Source organism: Heteronotia binoei, chromosome 10 (assembly GCF_032191835.1).
Source record: "Heteronotia binoei isolate CCM8104 ecotype False Entrance Well chromosome 10, APGP_CSIRO_Hbin_v1, whole genome shotgun sequence".
NCBI classification, from domain to species: domain Eukaryota; kingdom Metazoa; phylum Chordata; class Lepidosauria; order Squamata; family Gekkonidae; genus Heteronotia; species Heteronotia binoei.
Genome location: NC_083232.1, coordinates 103,902,078 through 103,918,855, shown reverse-complemented (window position 1 = coordinate 103,918,855; position 16,778 = coordinate 103,902,078). Strand labels below are relative to the sequence as shown.

At 45.9% G+C, this 16,778-nt stretch overlaps 1 protein-coding gene across 1 annotated transcript; it reads left to right on the top strand.

Annotated features, from left to right (window-relative positions):
- Positions 1–3,521: 3,521 nt before the first annotated feature.
- Positions 3,522–8,274, top strand: LOC132578399 (histone-lysine N-methyltransferase 2D-like). The gene is made up of 2 exons (XM_060248371.1): positions 3,522–4,999; positions 8,140–8,274. The coding sequence occupies exons 1-2, from the start codon at positions 3,537–3,539 to the stop codon at positions 8,243–8,245; spliced, it is 1,569 nt and encodes a 522-aa protein (XP_060104354.1). The 5' UTR covers positions 3,522–3,536; the 3' UTR covers positions 8,246–8,274.
- Positions 8,275–16,778: the final 8,504 nt, after the last annotated feature.

Sequence of the window (16,778 nt, the reverse complement as noted above, 5' to 3'; positions counted from 1 at the left end):
TATGCTCAAGGTGGTGGCAGAAAGTGCCAAAGAATGCCTGGGCCCCAGGAATGCTGGGCTGTCCCCTGTGTGAGCACTAGGGGATCACCCAGACTCCCTCTTTCTCACCTTTTCCCTCACAATTTTCTATCAGAAGACCTTTCCCTTCATAGAATTCAGGGACTTGTCATTTTGTTCCGGAGCTTTGCTAGAGATCCTGGAGAAAGGTCCCTGGGGAGAGGAAGTGTCTGTGAATCCTGGTTAAGGCTGTAGTGTAGATCTGTACACAGGTGACTGCTTAGCCCTGTTTTCGTTGCTGAATCAGCAGACTAGTCTGTCCCCAAATGATTTTTATTTCGTTTCCTACTCCTCCCCTTCCCTCCACTTATGGGCTCCATAATTCATCTTGTACCAAACTCTGATTTCTGGCGTACAGTTGGTGTTCATCTGAAGTAAAAGGAGACTGTTGGGGGGGGGTGGTGGTCTCTTGCTAACTCCCATTTTGAGCCTTCTTTCTCCCCACTCCCCAGCAGGAAGATGAAGACTTGTACATTGAGGCCGAGGTGCAAACATCTAATGTGGAAATACCAGAAGGCAACAGGTGGCGGTGGTCACGGCTGCACAATGAAGTGGAAGTCCAAACCTCCTCTGCTTCACTGCTCACTGAGGAGGAGGAGGAATCAACCTCAGAGAGGGATGCTCAGCTGCAAACTTCCTTTCAGAGCCTACCCAGGGAAGCTGAGGCCCAAGTGCAAACGTCCTTTGTGTCCTTATGTAGGCCAGCCCCGTCGGACACAGAGGAGGCTCAAGTACAGACTTCACTTACTGAACTGCCAAGAGAATCATGCACTGAAGCTCAAGTGCAAACATCACTGCTTTCTTTGCCTGGAGAAAGGGAGGCCCAGGTACAAACCTCATTTCTTTCCTTACCTGAAAAACAGTCTGTAATCTCAATCCAGGTGCAGCCTTCCTGTAGAGAAGTACTGGAGAAAACAGCTTCCTTAGCAGCATTAGTTGAGACACAGGTACAAACTTCAGATCTTGAACTGCCTCCTTCAGAAACAGACATCCAAGTACAAACTTCATTTTCAGACTATATGTCAGAAAAGGAAGAGACATCATCCGTTGAAACTCAGTCCATTGAACAACAGAGTAAGAGATCATCTTCTCAGCTGTCAGGGATGGACTTCTGCACATTATATCCCCTGTATATCGATGCGGAGGCACAAACATTACCTGTGGAAATACCACCTGGGAACGACTGGCGTTCTGCCAGGTTAAAAGCTGCTGCCCAGATACAAACATCAAATATTTCATTGGAAAAGCCGGTTCCTCTTCCACAAGGTGTAAAACAGGTGCAACCTTCAAAGCTCACATTAGAAAAATCAAAGATGCTGGCAGAGGAGTTGGAGGCCCCTCTTGCCATAAAAAAGAAGTCTCCCTCATCCAAACTGATTGAAATTGGCATACAGACATCTAGCCCTGAGCTGCTGGAAGAGGATAAGCAGAGCTTGTCACCACAATCGAGTGGGCAAGTCCACCCATCAACTCTTGAAATCCTAAAGAAGCTTTCTTTGATGTCACAGATAGAAACAGCAGAATCAGCTTCCCGGACTGAATTGCTGAAGAAGATTTCTTCCCTGTCAGTGACTGACCCTTACTTGCAAACTTCCAGTTATGAATTACAGAGGAAACCTTCTTCTTTGTCTGACTCTGCAGCTCAAGGTCAGCTCTCAAATGCTGAGCTTCTGAAGCTGTCTTCTTCAGCACAAGTAGCAACGTCCTCAGATTATGAGCCAACAGGGAAGCCTGCCTTCCCACCCCCAACAAGAGAAGTCCAAATACAAACCTCTGACCTAGAACTAATAAAGAAGCTGTCATCCTCTTCACACGCTGAGTCCCAGGGAAGGACTTCAATTGCTGATCTCCATAAGTACTCTTCCTTGTCTCTGGTTGAGGCTGCGGATGGAAATCAGGAGGAGATAACAGAAGGAAAGGAGTACCTTATTACACCTCAAGTCATGGAAGCTCAGATCCGCAAGTGGTACCATGAATTTCCAGAGGTGCAAACAGCTTCTCAGGCTCCATTCCAAAGGGAACCTCTTTTATCACCGACAGTCAACATGGAGGTACAAACGTCCTCTGTTGAAATACCGCAGGGAAACAGGTGGCGGGAGTCACGCCTGCGAGCTGATGCTGAGGTACAGACCTCAGGGCTTCAGCCCACAGTGGAAGAAGCAAAATCCTGCCATCAATCATGGAGCGACACCCAGACACAAACCTCCTTGTTACAGATGTGGCCACCAAGAGGCTTAGCTGATGCCCAGTTGCAGACTTCTGACCTGAGTTTAACCAGAACAAAAGTGGAGCCCCCTCCTCCTCCTCCTCCTCCATTAGGAATTGACAGCCAAGTGCAAACCTCATCAGTTGACTTGAGAAAGGCAGATGAAAAGGCTGATGTTCAAACACAGACCTCCGTAAATGAGTTGCCAAAGCAGATGACTGAGCCTCCTCCCACCCAACGAATGGATAGAGTGGCACAGACCTCCTTTCTCGAAACATGCAAAACAAAAGAACCAGAGAGTGTGGAGCAGAAGACACCTGAATCCCTGGAGCCCAAAGAAAAGAAAGAGAATACTCCATTACAAACTGATTTGGAGGTACAAACGTCTTTGCTGGATATGTGGAAAGGAAAAGACAAAACAGATATACAGGTACAGACTTCCTTACTTGGTACCCCAGATGCACAAGAAGAACTTCCTTTGTCGTCACAAACTGATGCTGTGGTGCAGACTTCAGATGTTGAAATCCCCGAGGGAAACAGGTGGCGTTCAGCACGACTGCATGCTGATGTACAGCTACAGACCTCCATGCTGGATATGAAAGAGGTAGCATTAGAGCCCCCGCCACCATCACAAATGGACACCCAGGTGCAAACCTCGCTCCTAGACATATGGAAGACAAAAGATCTAAGGGATGCCCAAGCACAAACTTCTCGGAAGGATATGTCACCACCCTTGGAAGAACCTTCTCTCCCCCCTCAACCTGAAAATGTAGTGCAGTTTCCTGGATCTGAAACAGCTGAGTCTTCACCTCCATCTCATATCAACACTGAGGTACAAACCTCGCTCCTAGACATATGGAAGACAAAAGATCTAAGGGATGCTCGAGCACAAACCTCTCGGACGGATATGTCTCCACCCCTGGAAGAACCTCCTCTCCCCACTCAACCTGAAAATGTTGCGCAGTTTCCTTCATCTGAAACAGCTGAGACTTCACCTCCATCTCATATTAACACAGAGGTACAAACCTCGCTCCTAGATGTATGGAAGACAAAAGATCTAAGGGATGGCCGAGCACAAACCTCTTGGACAGATATGTCTCCACCCCTGGAAGAACCTCCTCTGCCCACTCAACCTGAAAATTTTGCACAGTTTCCTTCATCTGAAACAGCTGAGACGTCACCTCCATCTCAAATCAACACTGAGGTACAAACCTCGCTCCTAGACGTATGGAAGACAAAAGATCTCAGGGATGCCCGAGCACAAACCTCTTGGATGGATGTGTCACCACCCCTGGAAGAACCTTTTCTCCCTCCTCAACCTGAAAATGTTCTGCAGTTTCCTGCATCTGAGACAGCTGAGTCTTCACCTCCATCTCAAATGAACACTGAGGTGCAAACCTCGCTCCTAGACGTATGGAAGACAAAAGATCTCAGGGATGCCCGAGCACAAACCTCTTGGATGGATATGTCACCACCCTTGGAAGAACCTCCTCTCCCCCCTCAACCTGAAAATGTTCTGCGGTTTCCTGGATCTGAAACAGCTGAGTCTTCACCTCCATCTCAAATCAACACTGAGATGCAAACCTCGCTCCTAGACGTATGGAAGACAAAAGATCTCAGGGATGCCCGAGCACAAACCTCTTGGATGGATATGTCACCACCCCTGGAAGAACCTCCTCTCCCCCCTCAACCTGAAAATGTTCTGCGGTTTCCTGCATCTGAGACAGCTGAGTCTTCACCTCCATCTCATATCAACACTGAGGTGCAAACCTCACTCCTTGACATATGGAAGACAAAAGATGTGAGTGATTCCCTGGCCCAGACCTCTCAATTGGATATGTCAAAATCTGTTGAAGAATCTCTTCCTCCACAATCTGAGAATGTAGTGCAGTCATCTACACCAAAAACAACCAAATCTCCTCTCCCATCTCAAGCTGACACTGAGGCGCAAACCTCCTTCTTTGACATATGGAAGGCAAAAGAACTAAGTGATGGCCAGATGCAAACTTCTTGGTCAGGTTTGCCAGAATCCATGGAAGAACCACTTCTCCAACCACAGTCTAAAAGCCCAATGCAAATAGCCACAGCTGCATCTCCATCCCCAGATCAACTTGACCCTGAGAAGCAAACCTCTTTACTTGAAATGTGGAAGGCAAGGGAGCCAATGGAAAGCTCTGAATTGCCAACGTCAAGCCCATCACCAACTGACACCACACAGCAGAGCCTGGAAGAACTACCAAGAGCCCAGATGCTGCCTTCTGAGATTGATATGGCTGGGGCTGCTCTTGAACCCACTGTCCTGTCACGAACGGCCAGCCCAGCACACCTGCCAATGCCTGCAAAGGTGGAAGCTGCTCTCCCTGTGCAGATGGACTCTCAGTTGCCAACATCCCTGCTTGAAGTGTGGACTACTAGGCAAGAAGCAGAAGTACAAATGCAAACTGCCAACCTTGGCTTATCCTTTGACAGGGATTCGCCTTTATTCCCAATGCTAGTGGAGGGCCAAGAGGAGAAGAAACCAGAGCGAATTTCCAAAGTGGAGGGGAAGCCAAAACTTCCCATTCTCACTGAAGCGCAGGTTCAGACTTCCTTTGTCGAAATACCCCGGGGCAAGAAATGGCGTTCTTCTCGCTTATGCACAGAGGCCCAGGTCCAAACTTCCTTTCCTGATCTCCGTTTGAAGGACAGAATGCCAGCCTTGCAGAAGATGGTCAGTGATCACGTGTCAGCCAAAAGGTAAGCAGAGGGAAACTGCTGTGCCAAAGTAGCTTTATGGGGGTGCCAGAGGAGGCCCTTCCCTTGTGCCGTCTCCTTCGCAGGCCTTCACAAGTGGAGCACCAGCCCCACCTGGCGTGTGGACGGTGGACTTTTGCTATCGGAAGGAACACCCGGATCCCTTCCCAAGAGGACTGGGCTCTGCTTCTCTCTTACTTTGTTTTACTTATTTATGTAATGCTTCTGTAATCCCTCCTTAATGCGAAGCAAGGCAGGCCCTAGAATATCTGGCACCCTAGACAAAGCTAACCTCTGCCACCACCCCCCCCCCCCCCGCAGCAGCCCCACTTCCTACATACTTTCCTATGGGCCCTTGGGATAGAATGGAGGGATCGGGCCACCTCTGTGGCGCAACCCCAGAGGAGGGGTTTAAAGTTCAAACCTACTTCTCTGGCATCCTGCCGCAGCAGCAGCCCAATCCTTCCATTCTATCCCGGGGCCCATAGGATAGAATGCACTCCATTCTATTCATGTGCCTATAGGATACATTGGGGGGATCGAGCCACAGCTGCAGTGGAATGCTAGAGAAGGGGGTTTGAACTTTACACTTCTTCTCTGGGGTCATGCTGCAGAGGCAGCCCAATCCCTCCGTTCTATCCTATGGGCACATAGGATGGAATGGACTCCATTCTATCCTATGGGTCCATAGGATAGAATGGAGGGGGGGAGACCCTCTCCCTGCTTTTGCACCCCTTGAGTGCAAAAGCAGAGAGAAAGCCCCCGCTGCACCTCTCAGGAGACTCCCGAGAGAAAGCCCCCACTGCCCGCACCTCTTGGGAGACTCCCCGAGAGGTGCGGGGGGAAGACCCTCTCCCTGCGTTTGCACCCCAGGGGCAGCCGCTGGGCAGCTGCCTCACAGAGTCATGTGGGGGGCACCCAATTTGGCACCTCCAGAAGGCTGCACCCAAGGCAAATGCCTAGTTTGCCTAGAAGATATTGGATTTATATCCTACCCTATACTCTGAATCTCAGAGTCTCAGAGTGTTGATAGTTTCCTTTACCTTCCTCCCCACAACAGACAACCTGTGAGGTGGGTGGGGCTGAGAGAGCTCTCCTAGAAGCTGCCCTTTCAAGGACAACTCTGTGAGAGCTATGGCTGACCCAAGGCCATTCCAGGAGCTGCTTGTGGAGGAGTGGGGAATCAAACCTGATTCTCCCAGATAAGAGTCCACACACTTAACCACTACACCAAACTGGCCAGCCCTGCCTCTAAGCAGCTCCAGGTGGCATCATTCCCTGTTCTTCCTTCCACCCTGTTCTTCCTTGTAACTCAAATGAGAGACGGTGGGGTCTGGCCATGGGTCAGTGTTGGGCAAAGATCTGGAAGACCCGTTTTGTGTCCCTGCTGTGCTGTGGAAGCCTGCTGGGTGACCTTGGGACAGTCACAGACCCTCAGTCTCATCAATGTCACTGGATAGTCATGAGGACAAAAGAGAGAAGAGGAGAATGTTGTAAACTGCTTTGAGTCCCCAGTGGGAAGAAAGGCTGGGTAGAGATGAAGCAAGCAAGGAAATCAATCAATCAATCAATCAATCAATCAATCAGGTGCTTAGAGAGAGAGAGACTGACTGATTCAGGGTTCCCATGGTGATTTCAAAGGGGGAAACCATGTTAGACTACTGTTGACAAACAGAACAGAATTCCAAGGACACCTTTAAAAATACCCATTATAAAAAAGCCAGATAATTAAAAAAAAAAGCATAAAACATTTAGCAGTCTAAAATTATGCTTGCAAAACATTTGTTAGGGTAGAAGTAGGGAAGGGAGGCCTAAAAATATGGTTAGAGAGGGGTGGCTTTTTTTGAGCAGGAATGCACAGGAATGCAGTTCCAGGGGGTGTGGCCTAATATGCAAATGACTTCCCATTGAGCTTTTCCTGCAAAAAGCCCTATGTGAAACAATGGTGATGTCAGGGTGTGTGGCCTAAAATGCAAATGAGTTCCTGCTGGGCTTTTTCTACAAAGAAAGCCCTGGATAGATAGATAGATGATAGATAGATAGATAGATAGATAGATAGATAGATAGATAGATAGATAGATAGATAGATAGATAGATAGAACAATTTTGATAAATAAAATGATTTTAAAAGATCAAACTGCTTGCCTGGGTAAAAGTAATGTTTTGGCCCAGCACGTAAGAGAGAAAGGGTGTGTGTGTGTGTGGGGGGGGGGATGTGAGCTGGCGGGGTGGGCAGGAAAGAAGGAGACGGTCTATCGGGTACCCTGACCTCAGGCACTTTGCATTGTACTTGGAAATAAACGTCCAGTGCAGATCTTTCCATGCTGATTTCCGAGGAAGGTATGTCCAAGGAAGAAATTTATCCAGCCCCTGAGAGTAGCCTGGCTGCTGGATTTTGGACCAGAATCTGTTCATTGGTGCTGAATGCGAGGCCAGTCTTTCTCAGGCATCTTCTATCTAGGAATGGTTTCCTCGGTTAGCATTGATCAATGGAAGCTTTAATGTGGGATGGAAGAAGGAGCAGCTTGACTCCACTAGACCCCCTACTCTGTGCTGGCCTCTTCCCAGTCAGGGGCTGCAGCATGCCTTTGCTGTGGATTGCTCAGTCTCAGTGCAGCTGGCCAAATTACCTGGTCTCCAAGGAGGGTGTCCATCAGCCACCTCAAATCTTCGGCAAGGAATGAGTTTCTTCTCTGCAAGGGCTTGGAAGTCATGCTGCAGCTACTGCATGCTCTTGGCCCTTGCGCACGCCAGCAAGCACTGCAGGACCAGAGGGAGCTGAAGGGAGAAGGGGGAGCTGCTGCTGCTGCCCTCTGCAGCCACAGAACCTGAGGGACTGAGGTTGCCCTGCTGAGGTCTGACCACCAGAAATGGACACTGAGAACATAAAGCAGGACCCCCCCCCCCCACCCCATGGACATCAGTTTAAAGGACAGAATACTTCTCGTGGTGGTGTACACTCATCCCATTCTGACCTCTGGGAAACAGCTGTGACAGGAATTTGGGTTTGGCTTCTTCAGAAAAACCAAAAAGTTGCAAGTTCAGTTTGCCCGAAGGACCACACCACTTCCAAATTAGCAACAGCCCCAGACCTGGGAGGATTTGACCCTTTTCTAATCATTTGTCTATTTCTTGTCCTACAGAGTCCAGAAGGGACCCAAGCGAGCCACCCCAGTCTCTGTGCACTTACATGTGAAGATGTCCCCAAAGCGCCGAACTAGCAATGAACAAAAAGTAGCGAATACCTGAATTTAAAGAAATAAAAGATTGCAGAAGACACCCCCCGAAACAGAGGCTGTTTCTGCAGCTGGTGAAAACCACAGAGGGGCTCAGCAGGCCTGCCTCCTTCCTTTCCCTATGGCAGGGGTGGCCAACAGTAGCTCTCCAGATGTTTTTTGCCTACAACTCCCATCAGCCCCAGCCTTTGGCCATGCTGGCTGGGGCTGATGGGAGTTGTAGGCAAAAAAACATCTGGAGAGCTGCCGTTGGTCACCCCTGCCCTATGGGAACCCCAGGGATTCCGATGGGCCTCCTCCCACCAGGTGAAGCGGGACTGCTGTTGCAGCCGAGTGCATGCGCAGGCCCTCTGGCCAGGTGGCTGTGGCTGTGCTGCCTGCTGAAAGGGCCCAGTGGCCAAGCCGAGTGCTGTCAACAAAGGCTTGGAAGCTGTGGAATGTGCTGTTTCAGCCCCCAGTTTTGACACTGACAGTCTGATCAGTGTTAGGGTTCTAATCAGACATATTTGTTCTCACTGCTGGACTCTGCCCAGACTGAGAGATTCCTAAGTACCAGAGAACCTCCACTTTGGCATGTTTCAGTGCCTTACCCACAGCTTTTTTGCATTCCTTATTCCCAACGGGGTTTCCCTTGTCAAATGGGAAAGGCTGAGACAGTTGATTGCATATTATTACACTGTCACTGCAGAGAACTTGGATAAGACACTCCTTGAACAGATTACAAAATGAAACTAAGTCCTCAGGGCCAGATGAACTGCATCCAAGGGTACTAAAAGAACTTGCAGACATAATTTCTGAGCCTCTGGCCATTATTTTTGAGAAGTCTTGGAGAACAGGGGAGGGGGCTGGAAGACTGGAGGCAGGCAAATGTCTCCATCCTCAAGAACAGGAAAAAGGAGGATCTGGGTAACTACCGACCTGTCAGCTTGATTTCTACACCTGGGAAAGTTTTAGAACAAATCATCAAAAGTCAGTCCTTGAGCATTTAGAAAGGATGGCTGTGATTATTAAGAGCCACCATGGGTTTCTCAAGAACAAACCATGCCAGGCTAACCTGATCTCTTTTTTTTTGAGAAAGTTACTATCTTGCTGAATCAGGGGAATGCAGTAGACATAGTTTTTATTGATTTTAGTAGGCTTTTGATAAGGTACCACATACTATTCTTGTTGAAAGGTTGGTAAAATGTGGTTTGGATCCTATTACTGCTAGGTGGATCTGTAACTAGTTGACAGATTGCACCCAAAGAGTGCTTATGAATGGTTCCTCATCCTCTTGGAGAGGAATGACAAGTGGAGTGCCTCAAGGATCTGTCCTGGGACCTGTTTTGTTCAACATCTTCATAAATGATTTGGATGAAGGAATAGAAGGAATGCTTATTAAATTTGCAGTTGATACTAAATTGGGAGGGGTTACAAATACAGAGTAATGATATAGGATGATCTTGACAGGCTGGAAAACTGGGCTGAAACAAATAAAATAAATTTTAACTTTAATGTAAAGTGCATTGAGGTCAGAAAAATCTGGTGCATAATTATAGAATGGGGGAAATTTGTCATGGCAGTAGTATGTGTGAAAAGGATCTAGGGGTCTTAGTAGACCCTAAACTGAACATGAGTCAGCAGTGTGATGCGGTAGCTAAAAAGACCAATGCAGTTTTGGGCTGTATCAACAGAAGTATAGTATCTAGATCACGTGAAGTGATGGTATCACTTTACTCTGCTCTGATTAGCCCTCATCACAATTTAAGAAGGATATAGACAAGCTGGGACATGTCCAGAGGAGGGCAATGAAGATGGTGAGGGGTCTGGAGACCAAGTCCCATGAGGAAATACTGAAGGAGCTGTGTAAAGAGCTCGGAAGGTGGTGGGCTCCCCTTCCTTAGAGGTTTTTAAGCAGAGGCTAGATGGCCATCTGACAGCAATGAATATCCTGTGAATTTAGGGGGAGGTGTTTGTGAGTTTCCTGCATTGTGCAGGGGGTTGGACTAGATGACCCTGGAGATCCCTTCCAACTCCATGATTCTAAGTTTAGCCTGGAGAGGAAACGATTGTGAGGTGATATGATAATCATCTTCAAGAATTTGAAGGGTTGTCATATAGGAAAGGAAAGGTCCCCTGTGCAAGCACCAGTTGTTTCTGACTCTGAGGTGATGTTGCTTTCACAACGTTTTCACAGCAGACTTTTTACGGGGTGGTTTGCCATTGCTTTCCCCAGTCATCTACGCTTTCACTCTGTTACACCTCAACTAACTTTTTATTGGGAAATATTAATATTTCTTAGCTCAAAATGGTGAGTCTACGAGAGGTGAGGTAAGCAGAGATCTCTGTCTATGTTTACGGAGATAGACCACTGAAAATCCTTTGGTTAATAATGGATTTTGTATAGGTTTTCAAATAGTTACATCTCAATCAAACAATTTCAAGCATACAAGAGGAATACAGTGGTTAGCTGAGTAAGTATGGATGGTGGGGGGAGGTTATACAATACCTAGATCTTGCAGGGTAGGCTCAGTCAGAGGAAACACAAGGCCTCTGGAGGGAGATTTCTCTTGAGGAGAAGGGGGGGTGAGGGTAGGAAGGGATGGAGGGAGGAGAGGATGGAGGAATTCCCTTTTCTTCCTTTTTTCTCTCCCTCCTCTTTTTCTCTTTCTTTTCCCTGACTTCTTTAATCCTGACAGGTGGGATTGCCTATTTTCTAGGGTAAATTACGTCACATCAAGTGATTCAATTACCCGATGAGGAAGCAGAGTGTCACACCAATGGAAAATCAGAGTGTCATATGTGGAATATCCAATCAGAGATCATTGTGTCATAGATCCAAACCCCAATGGAGGAATTTTAATTACACTGGCTAAATGACGTTTTATGCCCTGTTTTTCCAAACTGATTCCTTTGAAGCTCCCCAAAAATGATAGATTTCTCCCTTAATGTCAAACATGGATAGGCATCCATCAAGTGTTCAGGAGACTGGTTGACTTTGATAGCCTTAGCAGTAATTAAAGAAAAATAGAAACTTTGTTCCCTATCAGAAATGTGAGACCAGTTTACAGGTATACCACACATTCACAAGATGGCCACTTAACCTTTAGCCTTTGTGTTTCTGCTGTCTTGCCCTGAAGAATAACAGAACATATATATATATATATATACAAGCCATTTATTTGTGTTGCAGGAGTCCTGGTAACCCTTATTTTTTAATGTTGATAACGGATCTTGATAATGTTGATAACGGATCTTAAAAGGTTGCCAAAAGAAGTGAAGGAACTTTTACAGCTCTGCCCATCATGTGTCCCTCTCTGGGCCTGGAAGTCTTCATTTCCAGGAGCAGAAAGATGGATTAGGGTTTGTAGAATCTTTCGGGCTCAAGTGCCGTGTTCTACTGGAGAAAGTTTTTCTTCCAGACGTTCCGTTCTCAGCTGCGGAGAACATCCTCAGTGGTGTTGCAGCCGGAGCAGGCGTTCTGACCTTGGCTGCTCCGGCTGCAACGCCACTGAGGATGTTCTCCGCAGCTGAGAATGAAACATCTGGAAGAAAAACTTTCTCCAGTAGAACACGGCACTTGAGCCTGAAAGATTCTGCAAACCCTAATGATGATGCCAGCCGTTAAAACCTGAAATCTTTGAGAAAGATGGATGCTTCTTAGCCGTTCAGTATTTGGCCACTATGTCTGTCCAGCCTGTGAACCAAACTTGACATCATTCCAGCCTGCCTGAGGCCTAGAAGGAACTGGATTTTTCTCCCTATGCGCAAGAAAGACCATTCCAATTCAAATGGGCATTGCTGTGTCATATTAATATTCAAGGGTTACATTGCAATATCACATTCCAGGGGTGCATGGCTTGGGAATCAGAACAGGGGTGTCTTTCTGGATATCACCCCCAGCAAGCTGGGTGCTCATTTTACCGACCTTGGAAGGATGGAAGGCTGAGTCAATGCTGTTCACCACTTTGGGGTAATTTCCTGCAGGCCAGGGATCCTGGAGGGTTTTGCCACCTTCTGGCCCTGGAACCTGCAGGGGTCACGGGGATGTGTGTGTGTGGGAGGAGGTATTTGTGAATTTTCTGCATTGTGCAGGAGGTTCAAATAGATGACTGTGGAAGTCCCTTCCAGCTCTATGATTCTACTGTAATAATATACATTCCCTTTAAGAACATTTTATTTTATTTTATTTTTAAAAGGTGGGGAGTATAAATTCATCAGTAATATTCAAATTTTATGATTAGTTACATACAAGTAAAACCAACTGTCACAAAACGGGCCCCGGAGGGCCTTCTGCTGGCTGCCACCACTCTGGTCAGGGTCTGCATGGAGGGCCCAGAGCACACAACCACCCCTGCAGCTTCCTTATTAGTAACTGCCTCTTAACTGTGACCAAGGAGATGTGAGAACCCAGGCAGTAACAACAACAGTTCATTTACAGTGCTCAATAAATGGGTAAGACATTGAAATATATCTACGGTGAAGGGAGATGCAAACAAACAGAAGCCCTGACACGTTTAGCTAGACATTCCCTTCCTCTAATAGTACAACTCACCCCCTTGGAGAAGGGATCTCCTCTTGCCTTCTCTCCTGCAGCCTTGTCCAGAGAGGACACACCCTGTCTGTGCTTGGCCCTTTTTATGCTCTCTTCCCAGGGCCCACCTCTCTCTGGGCCAGTTCCCCTCCAAAACTATGCCACCCAATCCAGGGGACAAGGGATCCTGGGAAATGCAGGCTTTCTGTAGTAACTTCTAGGCAGGCTTCTCTGGAGCCTGTAGGCCTCACTAGGCCCAGGATCATGACAAAGTGTTTTAGTAAAAATACATAATTCACATGTGAGAGCGGATATGAAAGCATCCTTTATGCCGGCGCTGGGGAGTCGGTGCAAGGCTAGTGTCCCAGGCCAGGTATTCCCCCCCACTGCCCCTCGCTTCCTTGGCAAGAGCAAGCTTGGTGGCAGCTGCAGCAGGGCTTCTGGGCTCAGCTTGCCCGCCGGCATGCCGTTGCCCCGCTCCTCTTGTCTGCGCTTGGAAGCATAGACACAAGGGATGGAGCGACAGCGAGTGAGTGGCATGTGCCTGCTGAGGCTGGAAGCCCCGCAGCAGCCGCTGAGCACACTATTTCCCTCGCTGAGGAAGCGAGAGCGCGCAGGAGCACCAAAACTGGCACCCACCACCCTGAGCCACACTTCAGGCAGCCGCCTCAAGCTGCTTAATGGACTCTGCTTATTACAGTATTTTGAAATGAGTTTGATTCCCCACTCCTTCGCATGCAGTTGCTGATGTGACCTTGGGTTAGTCACAATTCTTTCAGAGCTGTTCTCTCAAGAGCGGTTTTTGTCAGAGCTCTCTCAGCTCCACCTACCTCACAGGGTGTCTGTTGTGGGGAAGGGAAGCTGCTCTAAGACTTGGTAGTGAAGGGCAGGGTATAAATCAAAACTCCTGCTCTTTAAAAGAATAGATTAAAATTTTCTTGGTTGCAATATTCTGTTAACAAAAAGGTCACATCTTTTACAGTTAGACAAATTATTGTACTAAATTTCAACAATGCTGAAAAAAGATATTGTCTTAATCTGTAATAATTTCAAATCATTATTACAGTATTTAGAGTGAATATAATTATATACATTCCCAATATATTACGCCAAGAGCAATTCTACACTTCCTTCTTCCTGAGAGCCAGCTTGGTGTAGTGGTTAAGTACGTGGACTCTTATCTGGGAGAACCGGGTTTCATTCCCCAGTCCTCTCCTTGCAGCTGCTGGAATGGCCTTGAGTCAGCCATAACTTTCACAGGAGTCCTTGAAAGGGCAGTTTGTCAGAGCTCTCTCAGCCGCACCTACCTCACAGGGAGTTTGTTGTGGGGGGGAGGGAGGTAAAGGAGATTGTGAGCCACTTAAACTGAGATCCAGAGTATAGGGTGGGATATAAATCCAATATCTTCTTTCAGACATAGGGTTCCCAAGTCCAATTCAAGAAGTATCTGGGAACTTTGGGGATGGAGCCAGGAGAAAGGTTGTGACAAGCATGATTGAACTCCAAAGGAAATTCTGGCCATCACATTTAAATCACCTTTTAAATGCCTTCCCTCCATTGGAAATCAGGAAGGACAGGGGCACCTGCTTTTTGAAACGGAGGGTATTTTGAGGAGAGCCACTGGATGCTATGCTGCAAATTTGGTGCCTCTTCCTCAAAACACAGCTCCCCCAGATACCCACAAATCAATTCTCCATTATACCCTATTGGAATTGATCTTCATAGGACCAATAATGGAGTGCCCAGCAGACATTTCTCCCCCCACCCCACTTTCTGATGACCCTAAAGTAGGGGGACGACCTCCAAACTGGGGGATCCCCTGCCGCCACCTGGAGATTGGCAACCCTATTCAGACACTTGTAAATAAAGTTCTCATAATGTAACAAAATTTTGTATAATGCTGCGTGCAGTACAAAAGTAAATGAGTGAGTTTTTGGGTAACTAACCCCTTTGTCAAGTAGACGGATTCAATGACGAGTCAGAGTTGCTACAAAGACTACATTTATTGATAGACCTTTACTTTGGCTCAAGCCCTTGGCTTGAGAAGAATGAAACCAATACATTGATACAGGGGTTTTAAGATACACTTCAAAAGGATTCCTACAGGGAGGGGGAGCAGGGGAGCATTCACACATAACTACAAAGATACATTCCCAGGGTGTTTATCAAGCCTTTTGGCCTTGCATTTTCTAGAAACACTTCCTCCCTCAGAAGGCTCCCTGGGAAGGTGCTGATTACATTATTCTCAACAGTTACCAGTCATAAAGGAGAAAGGGGCCAATAAAGGGTAATAAACTAGCAGCATTTGGTTCATCATGATTTTACCCTGGCCTGCTTGTGACAGGCCAAGAACCCATCAGTCTTTGGTCAGAATCAGTCAAGCTTGACACCCTTCTATTGTGAAATGTGTACAAGAATTTTGAAATGTTGGATTCTAATGGCACATGTAAGTCATGGTTGTTGGTCTTGGCATTGTATGTAATACGCTGAATTTTTAAAATTACTTTTTGAGCTGTTTGTGTATCAAAATAAACAGAACGGAACTGTTACTGGAGGGGTGGGGAGGTCATCACAGCTAGATTTGTCTTTATTGGTGTATTTATTTTGTAATTTTACTGCTTTTATTGACTTTTTATTTTCCTTACTTTTAAAAAATATTGTTCTAGTTGTGAGTCACTTTGTGTTTTAACAATTTATTAATAACATACGGTTACAATGTTTAGTTATATCTTTTCTATCCCTAACCCATATGATATTTTCAATCCCCCCTCCCTCCATTATTTGACTTACCCCGAAGTTATGTATTTAAATCCGAATATAAAGGTAACCCAAACCCATCAAAATACAATGTCTTTTTCTTCTCATTCATATTAAAAAATTGTCCAATGTCTTTTTACGTTCCACTCTAACTCTATATATTTTTTAAATTTCTTCCACTCCTTTTTAAACACTTCCAAATCATAGTCTCTCAAAGTTCTTGTTAATTTATCCATCTCACTCCACGATAAAACTTTCACAATCCAATCCCATTTCTCTGGTATTTTTTCTTGTTTCCACAACTGCGCATACAATGTCCTAGCAGCTGAGAGCAGATACCAAATTAAAGTCCTATCTTCTTTTGGAAATTTTTCTATTTGTAATCCTAGCAGAAAAGTCTCTGCAACTGTCTTGAAATCATAACCCAGAATTTTAGAAATTTCTTGTTGTATCATCTGCCAAAAGTTTTTTGCTTTTTCACAAGTCCACCACATATGAAAAAAAGAACCCTCATGGTGCTTACATTTCCAACATCTGTCTGACATCTTTTTGCTCATCTTTGCCAGTTTCTTCGGAGTCATATACCACCTATACATCATTTTAAAACAGTTCTCCTTGATATTCTGACATGTTGATATCTTCATCGAGTTCTTCCAAAGGTACTCCCAAGTATCCATTTGAATTTCTCTGTTTATATTAATTGCCCATTTAACCATTTGAGGTTTTACTACTTCCTCTTCTGTAGACCATTTCAATAGTAATTTATATACTTTTGATATTAATTTTTCATTGTCTCCAAGCAGAACCTTTTCCAATTCTGTTTGCTCACGTCTAATTCCATCAGATTTCATATCATTTTCCATCAGACTTTTTATTTGTTGCATTTGAAACCAGTCATATTTATTATTTAGCTCTTCTGCAGACTTTAATTCAACTTTCCCACCTTGCATCTTTAACAATTGATTGTATGACATCACTCTTTCTTCCTCAGATTCAGCTGTTATTTTTATTACTTCTGCTGGCACTATCCAAAGTGGTTTCCTCTCATCACCATATTTCTTATATTTTATCCAAGTATTTAATAAAGTGTTTCTAATATAGTGATGAGAAAAAAAAACCCATCCATCTTGTGTTTCCCATAATACAAATACGCGTGCCAGCCGAATTTATTCCCATGAGCTTCCAACCTTAAAGGTTTTTTATCCAACAGCATTATCCAATCCTTAATCCACGTCAAGCAAACGGCATCATGATACAGTCTTAAGTCCGGGAGCTG